This window comes from Carassius gibelio, chromosome A17 (genome assembly GCF_023724105.1).
Source record: "Carassius gibelio isolate Cgi1373 ecotype wild population from Czech Republic chromosome A17, carGib1.2-hapl.c, whole genome shotgun sequence".
Classification (NCBI taxonomy): Eukaryota; Metazoa; Chordata; class Actinopteri; order Cypriniformes; family Cyprinidae; genus Carassius; species Carassius gibelio.
The window spans coordinates 4418849-4431944 of NC_068387.1; the positions used below are offsets into that span (position 1 = coordinate 4418849).

Genomic DNA, 13096 nt, shown 5'->3' on the forward strand with positions numbered 1-13096 from the left:
TTTTAATATTTTATTTCGGTTCATGTTTACGTCTAGTTACAGGTAATGAAAATGTCTGTGGTTTTAGTTTGTTCAAAATAAAAACCCTGGTGGGCACACAACTAGCACATTATGCTAATTATTACTTATTGAAGTTCTATTTTTTTAGTAGTTTTTTTTTTTTTTTTTATCATTTATTGTTTTTATCCATATGTTTTATTTCAGTAAAATTAACTGGCAACTTGAACATTTTATATATATATATATATATATATATATATATATTTGTTTAAGTTTTATTTCAGTTAATGCTTAGTTACAGGTAAGTGTGTTTTTTTTTTTTTTTTTGTGGGTTTAGTTTAAGCTAAAGATAAAATAAATGTGGTGGTGACACAACTTCAAGTATTTTTAATGGTGCATTATGCTGATTAAACTAAGCTATATAAAACAGGATAGAGGTGGATCTTGTATGAGTAAACACATCTTGCCTTTTTTCTTCTAAAGTGTATCTAGGAATAAAAGAGAGCTGTTTTGTGGAGTGATTGAGTGAATGCAGATGCTGCGTTCAGACTCCGATTCACGCGGAGCTAAGACTAGAGAAAAATGTTACTGATGCAGCTCATATGAGGTTAACTTTTCCTTCAAAACCAGAGTGTGTGTGTGTGTGTGGTTGTGTTTAACATGCATTCAGGGGTTCTGGAGAATATGAAAGTAAGTTGCAGTGGAAAAATCTCATCCAAGTCTTCATGCTGTGGGCCGGATGTGGTGACAAGAGCTTCTAGTTTGGTCACATGCTTAGGATGCTTTGAGGTCACTTGGTTTGTTATTCTCACACCTGAAAGATTAGAAACCATAAACCTACCCTGCTTTACTATTCCATAAACATGTGGTTTATTTAAATACTCTTAAAATCATATTAATAAAGAGGACGTTGTGCTACTAATCAGACGTGCATGTTAATACATTTGTTCTGTCTGATATGCATTTCAGGTGTGCATTCAGAAGCATTTCTCAGAAGGATGCACGATAAACTAGTAAGAAATGAGTGATTTTATTAAATGCAAATGCATAAGAAATGGAGATGACAGAACACATGACTGGTGTTCATTAATATTGCATTTGTGCAAAGTAATAATGCCCCAAATGTGCGCCGATCGACCCGTCTGCTTTCTGCAGCTTCATGCAGGTCAATTTCTGTACGAAGTGAGGAAAACTGGGACAAAGAACTTCATTTTCCAGACATTTGAAGACAACTGATTTAACTGCAAGCATGTAGAAAACTGCTGATGTGGAGAAATTACTCCTGCTGCCACCAGATGGTGGTAATAGCACAACAATGAACCACAGATCCTCCTGTCCAGAGGTCTTTGGGACTTTTTAACTCTGTGTGATCTTTCAGAGCTTCTCGAAAGATTCACCCACTTTCATTGTTTCTGCCCATCAAATTAAAATATAGTTGTTTTACACTTCCACAAGTGATGCTGAAAATGAAATCTTGATATCTGCACTTTCAAAAAACTCTTAGTTCGTGTTCGGATTAACATATTATGGATTATGCATTACGGCCAAATAAAGATTCACAACATTGTGAAATATTTTCAGGGTGGTAAACATTCATAAATGTGCTCTTGAAAAAAAAAGAGGGGAAATTCAGACTCAGAATGAAAACCTGTGCTCGTCTTTAATATCTGGAGGTGTGGCAGGCAGAAACAAACAGAGGGGATGAATACTTTCAGAAGGCACTACGGCGTCAGTGAACTGTCGAGTGTAAGCCACGGGATGGAGTTAAAGAAGGGATGACACTTGATGTCGCTCACTCCACCGCCTCCTGATCCCAGACGATAACACGCATCAAACTGGAGCAGCTGCAGGAAACAGGAAGAGGAAAACAGCAGCAGCATTACTATACAGGAAATGCAAAAATAGAATAGAAAGCCAGCATGAAAAGAATAGAAAGCATAGAAAAAGATTTGAATGCATTTGAAAGCAGTGCAAACAAACTGCATTATAAATTGGAAGTCAGCACACACACAGTAAGGTCTCATGTCAAGCTAAAGAAGCTGTCTAAAGTCAACTGTCAGCTTGAACTTCAGAAAGAAGCTTAATAGCCACTATCAGACGACTCATGGATTGACCTTGTCTGGTCCAAACCACAAACACAAAGAGTTATGCTGCGTTCAAGTTCGGTCACAATTACCATAATTACGCATTTCATTCAACTCAAAATTACAAGAATTTTCTGAAAGCTCCCGTCTGACCATTGTGGCAGCATGTAAACACAGAAATGGCATCGGCCTCAACATTTAAAGGCTGCCATTGAGCTACTCATACATATTAGCGTTGGATGTCATTTTATTAAAAACATGCTCTGCACACATTCTTCGTTTTCAAGAGCTTATAAAGGTGGATTACAGTAGAGATAAAGCACTCCCTGCAAGAAGCATTTTATATACATGTATATAGTGGTTCCCTAAATGTTTACAAAATCCAGCAAACCCAGGGCAGTGCTGCGTTGTAAACACTCAAGCTCTGTTGGTCCTGTCTATCAGTTTGCATTGAGAGAGCAGTTACCTCTGTGAGAAGCGAAGCGGCTGCAGTGCTGAGGAACTCTGGGATATGGAGCGGAGTATGAGGCTGAACGCCTGTAGGGTGGCACTGCCACAGGGGCTGTGGAGAAAACAGTGGTCTCCTCTCAACATGATCAAGAAGATGTTTGTGAATATATAATTTAAGCAGTAGATTTTTGGGAACTGCTATAATAACTATCTCTGTGTATGACAAAACACTGACTAACATAAAGCAAAGGACTGTGAACATTTTTTAGTCATTCATAGTTAAGTTTTGAATTTGTTCATTTTAAACCAGGAATAAAATGAACTGCTTACCGTGCCAGTAAGAAGCTCATATAGTAAAGCTCCAAGACTCCACCAATCACACGCCTCAGTGATTTTCGACGCACCTCCAATTTCTGCTCCAAATCAATGAAAACAATACAACTCTATATTACATCTCAAGAGAACAGAAAGTGTGATAGAAATGTGCTGTTGGGGTTCGATGTGATTGTAAAAACCGTTCACCTGGTGCACAGTACATCTCTTCCATTGCTTTTGGGTTAATTTCGGGCTGAACTTCTGTCCACAGTCCAAAGTACGTAAGACATGCCTCCCCTGTGTGCAATATGTTTGAGCAACTGTTTGAAAATACTAACAGACTTTCTTTTGTGAAACACAAAAAATATATTTTTTCTATACAATGAAACTGAAAGGTGATTTACACTGTCGAGCACCCAAAGAGTAAAAATTCTTATAAGTCAATGAGTCCTCTATTCCAAGTCCTATGAAGTCACATGATGCTTTGTATGAGGAATAGACTGAATTTTTAGTCAGTAAAGGTGACATATTATGCCCCTTTTTACATTATCTAATATAAGCCTCTGGTGTCACCAGAATGTTTCTGTAAAGTTTCAGCTAAAAATACCTCACTGATCATTTATTATATAATTTTGAAAATGAAAAAAAAATGCTCCTGCTCCCTGCTCCCTTTTCCAGAATAGAGTTGCATTATTACAGCTCATACCTGTTTTGGTTCTGATTATCATGTTTATCGCACTGAAATCGTGCGTTTAAACCATATTAGTTTAAACTTCCGATACAGGGTTTTCTGAGTGAGCACATTTGAAGCACATGGACAGAAAGCGGCTGTTACAGCATGTGAGTAATAAAACTAAGTTCTCATTCACACGCAAGTTTACATTAAAAACACAAGTTACAAAAACAGTCAGTTATATCGTTGAAAGTTTAAGATCTCTGGTGCAGCAGCAATTTACAGTAAATAAATCAATAAATCTGCTGCTCTCTTGTTTTCTCTGAGGCTGGGACACTAAACAGTGTTCAGTGCTCTTCTGCAGACAAAGGCAGAAACTTTCAGCCATGGTGTTATAACTGTTACACTGTTGTCGCTTGGAAAATCAAAATGACGTTGCTATGGGTATAAACTTGCAGATTATGGGGCAGTAATATTATATTGAGATCCCTTTGCTGCATCACCAAGGGAGCGAAATCAGACGTGCATGTTTTCTCAGACGCTTGCAGAAAATGGCTTACCAAAACAAAGTTACTGGGTTAACCTATTTCTCGTTTCCTAAGTTGGTAGATGCACCGGGAACCTGATTATAGCATTTAAAACCTGAAAAAGTCAGATTTTCATGTAATGTCACCTTAATTACCTACAAATTTCCATGTTTGCTGCACCTCTCAAGTCTCATTTGCAGTCAAATAATACCTGAGGTAAATCCAGTTTAGCAATAATGATTTCGATCCTGGAGTGATGGTAAGGCTTGTATTGGTTGTGGTAAATCTGCCTTTTTAATAAATGAATCCCTTCATTTTTACCCTTTTTGGATCTTAAAAGTATAAATCACCAATTATTTATTTTTATGGAAAAGATCAGTGCGAACATCTCATTTTCATGGGTTGATAAATGAAGACATAATTCATTCTTGGGTAAATATTTCCTTTACTATACCAAAAACTTAATATGATTGTACTTATGATTCTACTTAAGTTAAATATCAATGCTCCTATTGTCAATGAAGTTTAAGAGAGTGGTCAATCCTCCAGGTCCACCTCTCTGCAGACTTCAGTTCCAGCCTGTCCTAACAAACAATTCAGTAACTTTTTTTAGTAATCCTGCACACACTGATTAGCTGTTTCTGGTGTGTTGGAGCAAGTAACAGCTAAACTCTGCAGGATGGTAGCCCTCCAGGAGCAGGGTTGGCTACCCCTGCAATTTCTTAATTGTTGAGACAACTCTGGTCACTGTCCTGCAGAGTTTAGCTCCAACTCCAATCAAACTCATCTGCCTGTAACATTCTAGCAATTCTGAAGACCATTATCAGCTTATTCAGGTGTGTTTAATTAGGCTTGAAGATAAACTCAGCTGGACAGTAGAGGTCTAACTCCAGGACTAGAGTTAAAGGAGACATACCACTATTACGGAGTAGAATATTTCGTGGGTTGAGGTCCTGGCACACAATGCCCTGCTCATGAAGACTTTCCAAAGCTAACAGAATCTGAGCCCCCCACAGTCGCACCTCATCCTCAGGGAGTCCCCATCTACCCCACTTCGATTTGGCAATGAAGTTCTTGACCTTAATTTGGGGGTGATGGCCCAAGCCGTCCACCTTTACCTTCTGCTCTAGTTCAGTCTCACTCCAACAGGAACTGTTTGTGGTAGGTGCTGACAGGCGGGAGATCATGCCAACTTGTGGTTGTTTAGATGAAGATTTGAAGAACTGCCAGTTCTCCATGTCCTCATTCCCAACCTCCCTCACCATTTCAACAGTGTTTACCCGAGAAGTCATCTTTGTAAAGTCTAAAGAGATACTTTCTTGTTTTTGAGGTGTACATTCAAATGGATTGCGATGCGAACTGACTTTGCTCAGTTCAGCCATGAACTGTGAAATCTGTTCATTTCCACTGTGTTTACAGTTAGTGACACCTTGTTTTTGAGGAAATCCATCACATGCTTGGTTTTGTGGAGGTAAATGTGACGTGTTGGGAACTATTCGCACTCTCTGTGGAAGAACATCAACCGTGCTGCAAAGGGTTGGTTGTGCATTTTCACCAAATAAAGAGGCTGTAGTAATCTGAGATGCAATGCTGAATCCTAGAATATCTGAGTTTGATTCTGGTACTGTGAAACTCAGACAGTCCTGAGCAGGTTCCAAAGCATTCCAAGCTTTGTTCAGATCTATGCAGGAGTCAATGCGCTCAATGCGAACATCATTTCCTAGAAGGTCCGAAGTGACATCAAGAGGATCCCGGGTGTCCACAATCACACAGGGATGAATGGGAAGAGGAATATTATCCTGAGTTAAAGACTTGAGACCATTGGGCAGACCAACAGAAGGAAGCTCATTATGTGTCCTTGTTGCATACAAACCTAGAGAACCCCCCTGTTGGTGTCCTGAATCTTCACAGTAGGAGTGAGTTGTACAGTTCTCAAGACAATGTTTAGTTGGGCTGCCTGTACTCTCAAGAGGTTTAATTCTCCCATAATTCTCATTGAGGTAAATCTCCTGACGGAGAGCAGGGAGGGTGTAGCTATTCTTCAGATAGATTTTGTGCTGGTTGGGGCTGAAGCACTCTGGATGCTCCCTGACTGCTTCACTTCTGACCCTGTGGAGTCTGGAAAAGAGTCTTCCACCTGTAGAAAAACAAAGACTTCAAACTATATGCCATTGTGAGCAGATGGGCCACGCTTTCAAATGCTCCCCTAGTGTTCTGTAACTATGAAGAGCTTATGGACAGTCAACTTTTTAAACATCAGGGTGGGCCAGGGTTCTTCAAATCTAGACATTGAGGTCCACTGTCCTGCAGAGTCTAACCTTAATTATACACCTAGAAAATGAAAAGGCTGCTGAGTTTGATCGGGGTATTAGCTAAACTCTGCAAGATAGTAGACCTCCAGAACAATATATGAAGATTTCTGATATACATATTTTTTTCTGAGTGTGTGGAGCAAACAACATTCCTATGTTTGAACTCTGCAACTGCTCTTGACCTTAGCCCCATCCCTTTCATTACTACTGGTTTAGAGACTCCAGAACAGAGGTAAAAAAAATCTGCTATGGAGGGCTAATGTCCAGTAGAGCAGGGGTTCTCAACTCTAGGCCTCAAAGTCCAACCTTGATCAAATTCACATGCATGTATCATTCTAGTAATCCTGAAGACCTTGATAAGCTTGTTCAGGTCTGTATGATCAGGGTTGGAGCTAAACGCTGCAGGATAGTAACCCTCCATACACCAGGATTGGACACTCCTGGTGTAAAGCAGGGTCCTGGAGGGTCACTGTCCTGCAGAGTTTAGCTCCAACCCTAATCAAACACACCTTCCTGTAGCTTTTAAGTGATCTTGAAGACGTCGATTAGCTTGTTCAGGTGTGTTTGTTTAGGGCTGGAGCTAAACATTACAGGACAGTGACCCTCCAGGACAGAAGTTGCCCATCTCTGGTGTATAGCAATGCTTGGGAACCACTGGTGTGGAGTATACTATTCTTTTGGAATTGTGTTGTTAATAATGTTGTAATTTGTGAACAGGCTTTTGTATAGCTTAGACCCAACAGATCACTATGTCTATAATCTGATGAGAAGCTGTCTAACCTCAAACAGGTTAAAAAAGGAGTGCTGCAAGTACTAAAACAGTGTTTCCCAACCCTGTTCCTGAAGGTACACCAACAGTACACATGTTGGATTTCTCCCTTATTTTACCCATCCATTTCAGATCTTTTACTCCCTACTAAAAGGCTAATGGGTTGAACCAGGTGTGTGTGATTAGTAAGGGTATGAAAATGCATACTGTTGGTGTGCCTCTAGGAACAGGGTTAAGAAACACTGGACCAACGCTTCTGAATGATCGGTCTATGCTAGAGAATGTAGGGTCTTATATATGGATACAAAACTAAGGAATGGCCTTTGGTGGTTGAGAGACAAATAAAATTTCATATTAAGTGCAGACTGAAACCCCATCTGTTCAACAAGGACAATTCTCCAATTTATTTCATAAGATGGGTTCTGCAGTGGTGTTTGTTCCTCATTAACTATGTAGGACATTTTCCCTTGCTATTATCACTTTTTGTCTTGGATTCTGTCAAACTACTCTGAAACAATATACAATGTGAAAGTGCTACAGAAACAGCCTGAATCAACTCACCTTGAATATGTTCTAGATGAAGGAACACAGTGTCTTCACTGACGTAATATTTTAGCAGCTTCACCATGAAGGGCACTCCCTGAGGAATGATGGTCGACCTCTCACGACTCTCCCAGCTCGACTTTGGTAAACTCTATCCAGCAAGCAGAAATTTTCGTACATTTACAGGTAAAACCCTATATTTCATCTATGTTCCTTAAACTAATGAGCTGCTCCTTCAAACAGCCTTTTAAGGCAAAATAAATGGGCTTATGATGCAAAGCCTGCTCCAAAAGTGTGACTGCATAAGACTGTTACAGTCTGGTTCCAGAATTTCTCTTTACAGAAAATTGAGATTTCTGGATTTTGAAGGTGAAAGAAGTGTTTTTTTTTTTTTTTTTGTATTTGAACATCATTAGAATTATATCATTATTATCATTTTGTATTTCCTTTAGTGTCTGCTGATTTAAAATGTAGCTATTTTTTTTTGTCCCTTGTCCACCTGTGATATCTGTTTAAGCTGTAGCTTAATATCACCAAGTGTCTGGTTTCAGTAACCTGAGATGAGTTTGTACTTTGATTCAGGCACAGCAGCTTTTAACAGGATCAATCCAAACAGACTTGCAGTAATAACAGAAGACGTAAGTGTATTCCCAGAGATGAATCCAGTTGGCTGGCCCGATTTCAGCAGGCACTCACAAAGTGGTGTGGTCAGACTATTTTTGAATGGTATCCATATGCTACAATACTTCTGTCTCAGATGCCTACCTTAACGATAAATGTCTCCTTGCTTGTCAGACTTTCAACCGTCAGTACCTGTTGAATACATACATTTATAACTAAAATACTTTAATATCTATTACACATCCAATGACTTTAACCTCCTGGAATATAGAGAAATTATTGACAAGTTGTCAACCATTTCACACATACCTTATCAATGATTCCAACGACTTTGCACTTTGCTAGATTCTCCACTGGTGAACTTAGATGTCTGATTGATCGAAAGCGCAAGCTACTATAACCCTGATGACCAGGAAAAGAACATGTGTCAAGAGAAAAATAATCAGACCATGGCCTGTATGTTATATCTGCCTGAATATTGTTTCATAGCAAAAGTCTGGTTCACACTGCATCAAAGAACTTCCCACTTAAGGCCTGTTTTCACACCAAGGATGATAACAATAAGGTTTAAATAGTCGTTCTAATATTGATAACAATGTTAGAACAATTTAAGAGGGTCTGGCTGCAGACTTGCACTTGCACTCTCAGACACTTGCACTTCCGCTAGTAACATCACTTGCAGTCTTTATTTTTTATTTTGTTAGATTTTTTATTACTTCTTGTTTGAATTTCCCAACATTTTATAGCAGTAGCCAGGTAGCGAAGACAAGAAAAAAGAAACTAAATTACTATGTCAATTGCAATCGCTACTTGCACTCTCCGCTACCTGCGACACTAAAGTCTCTCGTTAAGCATTTTCCTCCCGTAGAAAACCATACAAAATACTTAACATGGCTTAATGTATTAAGTTGCTATTAAAATATCAAATTAAATATACAGTTCATTATTTTAATGAAAAATATATATCGTATTTTCCTCACATACCGCAAAATGTGGCATAATGGACTAAGATGATAAAGGCCAAACTCAATATTCTTCTCTACATTATTAAAATACATAACTAATATGTACAGGCAAGCAGGTGAGCCCAGAATAAACGCAACATGCAAAGTTCTGCATTAAAGGGTTAGTTCACAGAAAAATGAAAATCATGTCATTAATAACTTACCCTCATGTCGTTCCAAACCCGTAAGACCTCCGTTCATCTTCGGAACACAGTTTAAGATAGTTTAGATTTAGTCTGAGAGCTCTCAGTCCCTCTGTTGAAGCTGTGTGCAAGGTATACTGCCCATGTCCAGAAAGGTAAGAATAACATATTCAAAGTAGTCCATGTGTCACCAGAGGGTCAGTTAGAATTTTTCGAAGCATCGAAAATACATTTTGGTACAAAAATATTGAAAACTATGACTTAATTCAGAATTGTCTTCTCTTCCGTGACTGTTGTGAGCAAGTTCAAAACACAACAATTCAATGATATCAAGTACATGAACGAATCACTCAGTGTAAATCTTCTTGAACCAGTTGACCAATCGAACTGAATCGTTTGAAACGGTTCTCGTCTCCAATAAGCAGTAATCCACAAATTACTTAAGCTGTTAACTTTTTTTAATATGGCTGACACTCAATCTGAGTTAAAACAATTCATTAAAACAACACCATTAATTTACTCAAACAGTACACTGACTGAATGCTGTGAAGAAAGAACTGAAGATGAACACTGAGCCGAGCCAGATAATGAACGAAACACTGATTCGTTCTCGAGTCAAGAACCGTTTCTGTTGGATGCGTCCGATTCAAGAACCGAGGAGCTGATGATACTGTGCATGTGTGATTCAGCGTGAAGGCAAAGGTTTGAATGAAGGGCAATCATCGCCAATTACGTCATTACGTTGAACGCAAAAAGAACCGGTGAACCGTTTTCTTTAACCGGTTTATTGAATCGTAATGTCCGGAAAAATCAAGAACCAAACTTCCCATCACTACTGGTGAACGAAAAACCAATGCAACCGGTTCTTGACTAGAGGACGAGTCAATCTTTTGTTCATTATCTGGCTCGGCTCGGTTTTCATCTTCAGTTCTCTCTTAACAGCATTCAGTCAGTGTACTGTTTGAGTAAATGAATTACTCTGGGATATTGGTTTGTTTTAACTCAGAGGGAGTGTCAGCCACATTAAAAAAGTTAACAGCTTAAATCATCTGTGGATTAATGCTTATTGGAGAACAGTTTCAAACGATTCAGTTCGATTTGGTCAACTGGTTCAAGAAGATCCGGTTACATCGAGTGATTCGTTCGCGAACTGGATATCATTGAACTGTTGTGTTTTGAACAGACACGGAAGAGAAGACAATGCTGAATAAAGTCGTAGTTTATGCTATTTTTGTACCAAAATGTATTTTCGACACTTGTCCTTCTAATGACGTCGCTAGTGGAAGGACAAGTGTCTGCGAGTGCAAGTCTGAGAGTGTAAATGAAAGTCTGCAGCCAGACCCTTCTCGGACAATTGGTCCCACTTTATATTGTGTCCCTAATACCTGTGTACTTACATAGTAGCTAAAGGTGTAAGTAGTATGTAACCACAATGTAAGTATACATTGGTACATAGTATCTACAGCTCTAATATTTCTGTAACTACACACATGTAACCCTCAGGATGGTTTGTATAATTACAAATATGTAACGACATTGGTAACAACACTTTTTCACTTTATTAAGTACTAGTGTAACAGGAATCATATAACTACATTTTGTTACAACATGTATAGGAGTATCGGTAGGTTTGGGGGTGGAAATGGGATCCTGGGGGTGGAGATAGGTAGGTTTAGGGGTGGAAATGAGATCCTGGATGGAGATGGGTAGGTTTATGGGTCGAAATGAGATCCAGGGGGTGGAGATTGGTGGGTTTGGGGATGGAAATGAGATCCTGGGGTGGATATGGGTAGGTTTGGGGATGGAAATGAGATCCTGGGTGTGGAGATAGGTAGGTTTGGGGGTGGAAATAGGATCCAGGGGGTGGAGATGGGTAGCTTTAGGGATGGAAATGATATCCAGGGGGTGGAGATGGGTAGGTTTAGGGGTCGAAATTAGATCCAGGGGGTGGAGATGGGTAGGTTTGGGGGTGGAAATGAGATCCAGGGGGTGAAGATGGGTAGGTTTATGGGTCGAAATGAGATCCAGGGGCTGGAGATGGGTAGGTTTGGGGATGGAAATGAGATCCTGGGTGTGGATATGGGTAGGTTTGGGGATGGAAATGAGATCCTGGGTGTGGAGATGGGTAGGTTTGGGGGTGGAAATGGGATCCAGGGGGTGGAGATGGGTAGGTTTGGGGGTGGAAATGGGATCCAGGGGGTGGAGATGGGTAGGTTTAGGGGTCGAAATGAGATCCAGGGGTTGGAGAAGGGTAGGTTTGGCGATGGAAATGAGATCCTGGGGTGAAGATGGGTAGGTTTGGGGATGGAAATGAGATCCTGGGGGTGGAGATGGGTAGGTTTGGGGATGGAAATTAGATCCTGGGGGTGGAGATGGGTAGGTTTAGGAGTGGAAATGAGTTCCAGGGAGTGGAGATCGGTAGGTTTGGCGGTGGAAATGGGATCCAGGGGGTGGAGATGGGTAGGTTTAGGGATATGTAAAGTTGGAGGAGTTGGAACTCGAGTTGGAGTTGGTGCACCACTGTAATACCAGTTTACTTACATGGTAGCTCCCCAAGCACTGTCCACTTAATATAAAGTGTAACATTCTGGACACCAACCACAATTTATATGTAAAGCCTAACTTACTGGCTGCTGCTATGTAACATCAGAGTAATTATATGATCAATCTAATATAAAATGTAACACTTTCTTTACTAAAAAAATGCTGTTACCAATGTCCTGTTACACATTTGTACTTACACACACCATTCAGTGGGTTGTTACACATGTGTAGTTACACAGACATTATAGCTGTAGATATTGTGTACCAATGTGTACTTACACTGTGGTTACATACTGTGTCATATTCATTGGAAGCCTAAATGGTTATGATTTCATGCACACTCATCACCTACTCCTAAATGAGTGGATCCTTTAGCAATGTTGTCCTGTAAGTAAGAGATGAAGATCTCCTCGGCTCTCTTCAGATATTGAGTGGTCTTCCGTTTCACGGCTTCACGTCTCTCTTTATTTGGATCCACTGTAAGACAGAAAACTCTGCATTGGTGTGAACATCTACGATTGGCCCTCTGTTAAACCGGCCTTAATTTAAATGCATACCTGACATCTGCTATTTTATAAGACATGTTTTTGTTTTTTTCTCAGGCAAATCTATCGACGATCTGTTTAATGGAAATGTCCAAACCTTCATTTCCCAGAATATTCCCAGGATAGAATATTTTTTGTTTTCATTTTCCAAACCATAACAGTTCATCCAGTGAATTGAATTATGTTTCCCTTCATTCACAAATAAAAAGGTCTGTATAGATGGAGTTGAAGTCAGTAAGTTGCATTTGTCAGTATTTGTTTGATATGCAAGGCAAAATATGTTGCATATTAGGTTGTATTGCACCTGATTCCTTCCAGAGCATTGAAAACACTTCCTCTAATTACTGTACCTCAATGTTTTGGTATTGCTTTATATATATATATATATATATATATATATATATATATATATATATATATATATATATATATATATATATATATATATATATATATATATATATATATATATATATATCACATGGTTTAACCACCGCAGCTGACTTTCTGTCATGGTCCTCAACCAATTTTGGTTAAAGACTCAGCTTACAGTAGGTATTTGTTCA

The 13096-nt window shown here is 39.3% G+C and overlaps 1 protein-coding gene and 1 long non-coding RNA gene across 7 annotated transcripts in view; one reads left to right on the forward strand and one right to left on the reverse strand.

The window, feature by feature from the left end:
• Positions 1-1011: 1011 nt before the first annotated feature.
• The window catches only part of rps6kl1 (ribosomal protein S6 kinase-like 1), a 30794-nt gene continuing 18709 nt past the window's right edge, over positions 1012-13096 (reverse strand). For 5 of the 6 annotated variants that reach the window (XM_052530308.1, XM_052530304.1, XM_052530306.1 and 2 more), the window contains 9 exons: positions 12338-12462; positions 8604-8696; positions 8439-8486; positions 7692-7824; positions 4966-6186; positions 3057-3146; positions 2865-2947; positions 2551-2646; positions 1012-1844 (listed from right to left, as the gene is read on the reverse strand). In XM_052530308.1, coding sequence (XP_052386268.1) covers positions 1722-1844; positions 2551-2646; positions 2865-2947; positions 3057-3146; positions 4966-6186; positions 7692-7824; positions 8439-8486; positions 8604-8696; positions 12338-12462 — 2012 coding nt within the window. In that variant the 3' untranslated portion in view covers positions 1012-1721. The remainder of the gene's footprint in view (positions 1845-2550; positions 2647-2864; positions 2948-3056; positions 3147-4965; positions 6187-7691; positions 7825-8438; positions 8487-8603; positions 8697-12337; positions 12463-13096) is intronic. The other variant, XM_052530309.1, reaches the window with a different exon arrangement.
• LOC127933361 (uncharacterized) lies at positions 7726-12893 on the forward strand. Its single transcript, XR_008147491.1, has 3 exons — positions 7726-7859; positions 8256-8311; positions 12588-12893. It is a non-coding gene; the product is annotated as an uncharacterized LOC127933361 (long non-coding RNA).